Here is a 10926-nt window from a genome sequence, read left to right on the forward strand (position 1 = left end):
TCACCAAAAATTCATTTGAAAGGGTATCAAGAGAGTTTGCAAACATTTCAAGTTCTCTGATAAAGTGAGGAATGGAGGGAGGGGTTTTAAAAAATCAAAGAGGTTATTAATTGGGTAGTGTTGTGGATAATTTTTTAGTACACCAAACTTAATTTGTTTGCATTCGAGGGGATTCATACATGTAATAATACTTGACATTTTACTATAATTTTGTCCCATCTCTGAAGTTCAGTCAGAGTGACCATTGGGTTTTTGGTCACATCTTTTACTACGACCATTCTCCCACAATTGTGTAATACTTCTTCTAGTTGAGAATAATGGAGGCCACTGTGCTCTTGTGAACCTTCAGTGTAGCAGAACATTTTTGTAACCTTCCCTGGATATGTGTTGCGCAACAATCCTGTCTTTGAAATCTGCATGCAGTAGGGGTGCGCGGGGAAAAAAGTAACGCAGAGTAAGTTGTACTGTAACATGGACTGTTTACATTGTTGCACAAGGTTGAGAGTTTTGTTTTTCCGGTATTGTTTTCGTGCTGCCAAAAGATGATCTCCCGCAAATTATTGAAAATGTATAATAATGAACGAGTGTTTTGATGGCATGTGTTTTTTTTTCGGTTGCTAAGTTGGGTGTGTAAGATACCAAATCCAATGCTATGTCATATTAAACAGTGACTTGTTGACTAAAGCATAGCATCATTTTGAAGTATGTCTGCAGCTCAGCAACTTTTTGGTTGAAAATATTTTGACCCAGCGGGGTTACTTGTAATGCTGTGTTACATTTTACTATAATTGTAACGGTTAATTGTAACTCTGTGTTACTTACGGAAATGCTGACATCACGGGCCTGCGCGTTGGATTTCTGGGTTTTCAGCCTGCGCGGTACTTTAAATGTGTGTCATGCAATATCCACTTCTTACCGCAAGATTGTAGTATGTTTTTACTAAATACGACAATAAATAGCTCAAGTCCGACCACCGGCAGCGCTTGATATTTTGAGCTTTCAACCCGGAGGTGTTTTTAGTTCACAGCAAAAAAATTTTTTATCACTGTGTCACTTTCAACCGGTCAGTGTGCTTCCACTAAACTTTGGACACTAATGAAAGGTAGGTGGACCGAAATATATATCTTTTATCTTGGTACTGAAACATTGTACTCTAATAAACTGCAAAAAATTTGGTAGTCACATTTTTGATAATAGACTATAACAAACGTCCTGTCAGAACATCAGAACTGCAGGCATCATTCTAAAAACCATGGTTACCATGGGTCCGATGCTTATTCCAACTAAAACAGTAAATGGATAATTTTTATTTGAAAGAACTAACAAAATTCTACCTTCAGTTAAAATTTCGTGCAAATATCTGATGAAATGAGAAAGTAACAAGCAAAAACATGCGAATAAGCAGCATTTTCGGTCACACAACTTCCACAGACATCCATATATAACTTGTATAGATTATAAGTGTAGATTATTGAGAAACAAAATGAATTAAATCTATTGTAGTGTCAGACTGCTACATAACAAAATTGGAAAAGTCCCCAATGAGGGGAAGAAGTTTCTTATGGTGCTTTTCCATTGCATAGTACCCCACAGTCTGGTTTAGTTTGGGTCGGGTCAGCTTACTTTTTGGAGCTTTTCCATTGGGTGTAGTACGTAGTACCCAATCCTTTTTTCATACCACCTTGGTTGGGGTTCCAAGCGATTTAAGCTGATACCAAACGTGACGCGAAAACACCGTAGATCACTGATTGGTCTGAGAGAATCATCACTACCAGCGTCATCTCTATAAGGTAAAGATTATCTTTACATTAGTGCTAGCTTGTGCTGTCTCGAGCAAACATGTTGCATCTGTGCTCTGCTATAAGTTCCCAAACTCCCTTTTAGCGGTGAAAAACATCCACAGGTTGAGAATCAGGGACACCATAACAGTTTTTTCCAGACTTGCAGTTTGTAGTGGCACATTCGCAACGCATATGCCCATTATATGTGTATATGCAACTTAAATGAGGCTCAGCGGAGAGCATCGACTGACGACGCCACCAGTGTTTGTACAGAAACTGTCACGTGATACAGAGGTAGTGATGTGCAAACATCTTTGTGGTGGTCAATTTAGATTTTGTGGCAGACTGAGAAATAAATGAATGTATGGGGATGTTTAGCAGCATTCCAACAACGCTCTCACTTGTATGATACAGCAGCAGGCAGCGCAAATATAATGACACACCTATAATCACTCCCACTGCAAAAGTGTTACTAAACTCAATGGAAAAGCTAACCAAGCCAAAGTGAGGTGAGCTGACACGACCTAGCCCCAAACCGTGGGGTACTATGCAATGGTAAAACACCATTAGTGCCCAACAGCTTCAGTTCTGAAGAAAAGTTTGGGTTCACAAGTAAACAAACTGACAAACAATACCTTGAAACTGGAGAGTCCATCATTTGATTCAATGCATTGTAATTTCACACAATAATTGTTTGTCTTTGCCTGCTGCACTTGGTGTAAAGAACAAACCTTTTGGCAGTTTTCCGTACTTACTGGAACATCTTTATTTATTTTAAATATTTGTTTTTCAGTACATGACAAGGAGTGGATTAATTTTGCATAACTTAACAAAGTAAACTGTGATCATGTTAACAGACTGCCTGCAGCTGCAATTAATCCTTTGGGATATGAAAATCTCTAATGATAATACCCTTTCAATTACAAATAAGGACTTAATAAGTGGTTTGTTGTAACTGGACACTGGTTTCTAGGCCTGAGTCGTATCACCGGAGTTTATTAAATTTCTCATGCCATGGCTCCTATTATAACAGACTACACTGCAAAAATGAATGGAATATTTTTTATTTTGTTAATTGTTACAAATTATGTGGATGCTATGTATGTCCCAGGCATGTTTTTTCTCTCTCTCTGTTGTCTCTCACTCCACCTCCTCCCAGACCAAATCATCATCCGCTGCAGCTGGTTTGTGTAAGCTTACTTGACCAAGGCTGTTTCTCAATATGCGTTCTTCAGCGATCTTGCGTCCTTGTGTTCTCGCACTATGCCATCATTAGCCGTCAAAGTTCAATTCCAATTCTCAAGAACGCAAGTACAGAGGACGCATGAAAATACCTGATGTGTTCTTGCGCACTGAAATTGCTTTATGCCCCAGAAGTCATTGCGGCAAAACAAGTTGCCTGGGTCCGGTGACATGCCCCCACGGAAGAGAATTTTGGAAAAAAAATTAACGTTACTGAAATGAAGCCTTCTAGTGAAAATAGTGGAAACTAATGAATAAATGTAGATGAATATATTTCATACAACTTCTTAGCCCTAAATATTTAATGAATAGCAAAGTATGCCTTATAAGTATACCAGACTGAACCACATAGATGTGAAATATAAAGGCTATCATGATCATTTTGCCAACAATGACCATGGTTCTGTTAAGTTTATAATATGCCCTCTTCAAAGACCCCACCCCTTTTTAAACCTTGAGCTATCTAAATCCATAATTATTTAATAAGAAACCCATCAGAAATGATTTACACATTATGAGACGGGAGGGAGCGGGACACAGAAACAGAGGGAGAGCACTGGAGAGATATATATGTGGATTGTTTGGCTAAACCTGTACTATCTCTTTTTATATAATCACTTTCTTATCAACTAAATTTGAGTTTTAAAAATCCACATAATTACATACCATATGAGCCTCTGGAGACGACTGACGGACAATGAACCTTGAACTTGCTCCATCCTGTGCCCCAGCCTCTCGCTCCTCTTGTGATTATCTCCTCATGCGTGCTGCTTAATATCACACACTCCGCCGTGACAAACAGAAAAATGCGACAGCATATGGTACAATTGGCCTTGTATTCATTGTCCCTCACGCATTCCAGCCACGGGTAGTCATTTTCCGATTCAATTCTATATTTTTGTGCTAGTTTCTTTTTCGCCGGCTGCAGTCATTTTTACATTTCCTGCTGTTGTCACTTGTCGTCATCATTGCTATGATACGTGTGTCACGGAGAGATTTCGACGGGGCGGAACCTAAGTGAGAGCGAAGAGGTTCCGCCCGGACCCATTTGTACAAACACCAACACTTCCAGGTTTCCCGGGGATCCCCGAAATCACCGAAACGAGGCACAGCTGTACCAAATTTCAAACAATCGGATTACTGTTGTGTTTACATGAAGGCTTGGGCGAACCTGTATATTGTTAAAGGAGTGTCGTCTGTTTCTGCGTGGCCCCACCAGGTGTGTGACGGGTGGGTGAGCCGGAGGACGAGTGTTGTGCTGGTATTGGACCACGAGGCCTCCGAGCCCGGTTGGGATATCGTTGGCGTGACAAGTTAGACCTTTCTCCCTTACCCAGAGCTGGTCTTGCCAAGAGAGGAGCACGGACCTTAATTATTCACTGGAGTGTGTGCTGTGCAGCGTGAGAGTGATCTTTTGACGTGAGTACACTAAGCTTGTAGTGTGGTGCCGTGTCCTTGCTGTTTGTGCTCCCCTCAGGGAAAATTAGCCTTCGGTGGAGACCATCGGGAGCCGCTACGCCGAAGTACGCCCCGCCAAAATTTCAACACGCCACGCAGTCCCGGCGCCATGGGCGGGCTTTAGGGGGCCGGGCCCGCCCTGTGAGTCACTAGTGCCCGCCCTGGACGAACCTGCGGTCTCCCTTCACCTGTTCACCAGCTCCATGTTTTTATCAATAGGCCACTGTTATTAATTAAAAGTTATTGTTTTGTACATATATAACTCATGAATAAAAATAAAAATGTGTTTGGTCTGATTTAAAAATATATATATTTTAAACGAATTTGATTGGTTTGTCAGTAGTGAGCGCGAAAATGTTTGGTTGTTTGCCAAGCGCGCCACCGCTTAATGTTAAGACACGATTGAGTGCTTCCTGCAGTGAGACTGACACGTTATGGTTCTGCTGTTATCTTTCACTATTTTCGCTGCTGAAACAACAAAAACAGTCAACATTGCGTCTAAAATGTAAGTGGCTTAATATTAATTACTTGTTTAGTGAACTGTCATTAAATCTGTCACATTTTCAACCGTGATGTGATGCTGCTTAACTGTATCATGTTATTAAAAAATCCACATTTTTACCGCAGTATGTTTAACCCACTTTGTTAACACACTTTGTGTTTGCTGTGCTTATTTGTTTAACTTTGCTTTTTTCAATTATGCACTTTCGGTCGCCATTGATTAAAGGATGCAGAATCATTATCATGTTTTGGTGATTGTTATTGGCGTTTTTAATCAGACTAGGCAACTTGTTCGGTCGAGCACGTAAAATTCTCTTTCACTTGACCTTTTAAAAAATCCACTTGTCTCTGATATTAACCGGAGAAGCGTTGATGTCGAGCCCTGCGACGTGTTTTATTTGCGTTTAGATTGCTTGAATAAGCTAGGTCCAATCTTTACGACTTCTCCGTTGTATTGCGTTAATGGAGAGGTATGTTAGTTCTTCCTCGCTTTTTTGTCCACTTAATTCATAATTAATGATATTATGCATTGCAGTGACGTTGCTCTCATTTGTGCCCCCCCTAAAAAATGAAATGCCCGTCCGTGAATTTGTGTCTGGCGCCGGGTCTGACGCCACGGACTACGTCCTGTAGGAGCCAGCTGGAGCCCCGGGGAAGGTCCTGTGAGGAAAGTAGTAGGCTTGCTTGACACCCAAGGGCAGAGGAGCTGCCAAGGGGGGACAGAGGGTCCGGGCGCGGTGTATGTGCTGTATGTGGCAAGTGTATATTAACAACTGCTATCTCGTCTAGATCTTCGCCTGCCCTAGGAGAAAGGGAAGAGGATGTGTGGATTCTGTTAGCCTGAATTCACCGATAGCGAGGGGCCACCGCGCATGCCGCAGCCTAGTGCCAGGAGGATCTCCCGCCCCCGTGCCTTGTTACGATTGATGGTGCAGTGATGTATAGCCTCAGTCCTATATTTCCTCCAGTGCAAAATTAACAACTCCGTATAACCCGAACGATCAGAGACATTTGTAGAAGGAAGATACTCACTGTGTAGCGAGCTAAAGCTAAACTTACCCAGCACGCCCCGAACGATCAGAGATATCCGTAGAAGGAAGATACTTACTGTGTAGCGAGCTAAAGCTAAACTTACCCAGCACGCCCCGAACGCCCAGTGGCATCTGTAGAAGGAAGATACTTACTGTGTAGCGAGCTAAAGCTAAACTTACCCAGCACGCCCCGAACGATCAGAGATATCTGTAGAAGGAAGATACTTACTGTGTTACGAGCTAAAGCTAAAACTTACCCAGCACGCCCCGAACGCCCAGAGACATCTGTAGAAGGAAGATACTTACTGTGTTACGAGCTAAAGCTAAAACTTACCCAACACGCCCCGAACGCCCAGAGACACCTGTAGAGGAAAGATACTTACTATGTTGCGAGCTAAAGCTAAACTTACCCAGCACGCCCCGAACGCCCAGTGGCATCTGTAGAAGGAAGATACTTACTGTGTTGTGAGCTAAAGCTAAACTTACCCAACACGCCCCGAACGCCCAGAGACACCTGTAGAGGAAAATACTTACCGTGTTATGAACTAAAGATAAACTTACCCAGTACGCCCCCGCCCTAGATAACCTGCAGAGGAAGATCATACTTACCGGTGTGCGGATTGAAGTAGAAGTCCCTTGACCCGCTCTAGAGACCTGGTGAGAAAGAGATACTTACCTTACCTCGAGTACTCGCCAAATCCACTCCATCCGATCCAGGCACCTAGAAGGAGGGCGGTGTGTGAGTCCTTTCCAACGTAGTACTTACATTGTGTTTATTCCTACCCTCTGGAGTAACGAGGCGCGCCACGGGAAGTCTTTCCCTGCAGGAGGTGGGCCGTGGACGAAGGAGCTCCGCCCGGCCCTTGCCCTGCTATCCTCTGGTCCCGCTGAGAAAACTTCTCCCCTCCAACGCCCCTGCCCTCTAGTGTTCCCCCTGAGGGCGAGAAGTGATATTTTAGATTCCCTATCCCCACTTCCCATTATCTTTTAATTAATTTAAATAAAGCTTATTGTTTTAATATACTTATCTCTCGTTGTTTGGTCATTGGGGTGCTTTTGGGACCTCCTCGAGGTGGAACATGGAAAGGAGCGAGACGCACACAGTCTGTGGTCCGCTCCTCCCTGTGACACGTGACATCACAATGACTGAAACGACCAATTAAAAGGGCATTCCCTGATGGGGCTGCAAGATGTTAAAAATGCTACGCTGATCATAGACGAACAGAGGGAGAAATTACTGCACCGTCAGGGTTTTCTTATACAAATGACGCAGTCTTCGTTCATGGCTGACATGTTATAAGCTATGTGTCTGTCATGTATTTGCACTGAATTAATTTTCATAAAATACAGAACAAACTGCGTTCCGTATCAGTTCAATACAGAACAAGAATTTTATGTGTCAAATACGGGACAATTCCGTATTATACGGAACGGTTGGCAACCCTAGCCACAACCCTCTAGTGACAGGCGCCTGGTCAGAGCCAGGGGAGTGAGTGGAGCGAGGGGCATGAGACGGCCCACTCGAAGAAGCAGCAGAGGCAGAGGACGACTGGCTGACCTGTCAGAGGAGGACGTAGAAAGGGTACAACACCTTCAAGCACAGAGGCTTGCAAGTGAACGGGTGTGTATACATTGATCTCTATGACTTATTCTAATATTTTCTCTATTATAAGAACCATTACTCCTTCATTGCATCTAACACCTAAAAACTAACACTTGTGTTGCTCTTGAAATGACTTTGTTATTGATCAATGTACTCCCAAGACTTTGACACTACTTCCTAGGACACTACATATGCAAAGCAATTGTAAAGATCAAGTACTGACACCTTTTTTGTTAACTGAATAACATTTGCACTTCAGAATGCTAACTGTAACTTTGATTTTTTTGACAGGCTAGGATACAGAGGCTGGACCTAAATCAGTGCCATCAGCTGCTAGAGCGCCGTCTCACCCGTGAACCCAGTCTCATTTTCGATTTACTGGAACATACCCTTGATCCCCCCTAGCTGACCAACCTCTACACTGTAGCTCTGCCCCCTTATCCAGAGGTACCAAGCTGGTGTGTCTGTATGAACTGCATGGAGATGCCCACACTTTTTGAAAGAAAATGCTGTTGTCAACAGCGACAACACTACATATCCAATGTACCACAAATGGATTTATACATTATTCAAGAAGGGGTCCTGCGTCTTGCAAGACAAATCTGGAACGAGCAGAGGAAGATGCACAAGAAGTTGGTGAAAGCCATAGACAGTTCCGGTACGCAGCTTACAGACAATTTGTTGTCTGGCAATATGGTGTCCTCAGGCCAGACCATAGAATTGTTTTACCAAGCTGCTGTGTGTGGAGTATACGGGATAGATTTCCAGACCCTAATGGAAATTATGTTGGTTTCATTCCTACCAGGTTGTAATTTATAGTTGTTGGTTTTTTTATTATGTGTATGTGTAAGTATTTTGAGAACATTCTGTAGTATTGTTAGCAAAGTAGCAGACTGTGATAAGCACAACATGTTCAATGTAGGTAGATTTATGTACACCTACAAGTAGAAAAAAAGACATTTGTTTATAATATTGCAATGTCCCATTTTAATTATTCGAATTAACATATTTACATATTTTATAAATAACACAACTCATTGAAAACAAAAGAAAGGGTGAAGGGCTGAGCCTCGGCACAGGTCTACTTGGATGATTGGCCTTTAAAAAAAAGAAAATAAATGCAAATTATGTATTGTTCAGTAGTTCTTAAAATACAATATACACACACAACACAAATAAATAAAATTACAGACAATTTTTAAGCATGTTTTTTGGTGAATTGTTTGTAAACAAAAAAAGTGTTTACAGGTATTTCCATTTCACAGTGTTTTGGGTACATAAACTCACCTAGCCCTCTACTCACTTGATCTTGCATAAGCTCCTGTATTGATGGTGCTGTGCCACCCGAGAGAAGCCCAAGCCTATGTGGATCGTCGGGTCTGTAAGGATGGCTCTCTGCCATCCCTTGAGGTGCCAACAGTCTTGAACGCAAAATGAGACCCTGTGGATCTTGGATGTAGCTGTAGTCCTTATTGATCTTTAGCACGTACATTCTCCAAGTCTTTGAGCGCTGTTTTCTTGAAGTTATTTCCCGACAGTAGGATATTGACACACAACATAAAGTCCCCGACCAGCATTCCAAATTTGAAGTCCATGAACTCCACTTCCACACAATGTGACCCTTTGGACAGATGTAAAAAAGACAGATGTGGCTAAATACTGTTAAAAAAATTAAAAGTCTAATAATAAGACACCTTGTTAATAATTTTTAGACTCTGAAAATATTGGATAATGTGTACATACTAACCCATTCAAAAATTACTCGGGTGCCTCTGGATTTTAAAGAGACTTCAAAGGGTTCAACAGCATTGCATTGTGTGCCTGTTGTAGATTCTTTAAAGTAGCATCTTTCAATGGGCAGTACAAGGTAGTCCAGAAGCTGTTTCAAGACATCATGGTAAACAACTGAAGCAGGTTGTCCTATGACATCATCCTCAGTAAGGGCCATAGCTGCATTTGGAGGAATAGCTGCATCTTGCTTTTCAACATCCGGGTCATCATGCACAGACTCCTCCATACTTATAACTGGATAGTTTTCTAAACGAATGCCAGTTTTCAGCACACCACCACTACTGATATGACAAGAAAACACTCATTTGAAAAAAAATGTTTTTTAAATGATCCCATTTAAAATGGACTCAACTAAATAACATACCAGTGTCCCTTTAGTCTATGTTTCTGTCAGTGGAAACAAACAAACAGTAATCATTCTCTATTTATATTTACATAGCTATGTGTTTGTAATAGCTTATCATAGTGCCCAGACATCTTTCTCCTTAGTTTCTTTGGTAATTAAGAATGTATGAGTAGCCAGTTAACACCGTGTGGCAAACAGGCCCGGGGTGGGTAATCGGGAGAACCAGGAGAATTCCCGGTGGGCCGCTTCACTTTTGGGCCGGTCGAGTTTTTTTTTTTTTTACATTTGTCACGTTAGTGAGTCTATCTTCTCTTAGATACACTTCACACGTTTCGCATTGACAGCGCGCAGCCTCTGCATGGGTTGTAGCATGTGAGGGAGTTTTCCCCTCCCCTCCCATAGAGTTGGTTCGGTCCATAGCACGTCCCAGAAAACTTTTCTCCGGTAGGCTGGGCCGGCCCTACCGTAACAATACGCGTCTGAGAGGAGGAGGGCGTAAAAACAGGTTGAAGAAAAAATCTATTGGAGGAGGATGCTGCCAAATGTGCCAAACTTACAGATTTATTTTCAAGAGGACAAACAAAAGTGACAACAACAGGTAACTTAAAGAGAAATAAGCCTAGTAATGATTAGCATTAGCAACGTAATTATTTGGCTAATACCGTTGTCAAACTATTTAAAAGCCAACATTTATTTTTTTTGTTAAAATATTAGCCTTTTGTCTATACATGGCAATTCATAGACTTTGCAAATATTATGCAAGCAGCTTCTGAGCAGTAGATTAGCCAGTTCCCCGCTTAAAACGAGGAGGCCATGAGTAAACAATATGAATTAAAGTTATTTAACCCTCAGGTTGTGTTCAGAACCCTATAACACCTTTTGTGTTCCCAGTCAAAAATGACCAGCCGAAAAAAAGCGTATAAATCACTTGTTATGCTATATATTAACCCAATATTGGATTCAATATTTTTGTCAAATTGTTTTCTTTTTTAATTAGGACTGGGTTTTATATTTCTATTTGCATCTGATTAATCATAGGCCTCATAGCATTAGCAATGCTAATAATTTATCAATCTTTCCTTGTGGAATAGACTCCGAAAAGGGCTGGATTATTTTTGACCCACAATGGGCAAACACCGGACAGAACACGCTGCTGGGTTAAAATTGACCCAA

General features: G+C 41.7%; 1 protein-coding gene across 1 annotated transcript; it reads right to left on the reverse strand.

Annotated features, from left to right (window-relative positions):
- Positions 1–8595: 8595 nt before the first annotated feature.
- On the reverse strand, positions 8596–10162 carry LOC141350974 (uncharacterized). Its single transcript, XM_073856871.1, has 3 exons — positions 9364–10162; positions 8904–9237; positions 8596–8714 (listed from the first exon to the last, which is right to left on the reverse strand). The coding sequence occupies exons 1-3, from the start codon at positions 9631–9633 to the stop codon at positions 8698–8700; spliced, it is 621 nt and encodes a 206-aa protein (XP_073712972.1). The 5' UTR covers positions 9634–10162; the 3' UTR covers positions 8596–8697.
- Between the last annotated feature and the right edge of the window lie 764 nt (positions 10163–10926).

The sequence above is a fragment of the Misgurnus anguillicaudatus genome, chromosome 19 (genome assembly GCF_027580225.2).
Source record: "Misgurnus anguillicaudatus chromosome 19, ASM2758022v2, whole genome shotgun sequence".
Lineage (NCBI taxonomy): Eukaryota > Metazoa > Chordata > Actinopteri > Cypriniformes > Cobitidae > Misgurnus > Misgurnus anguillicaudatus.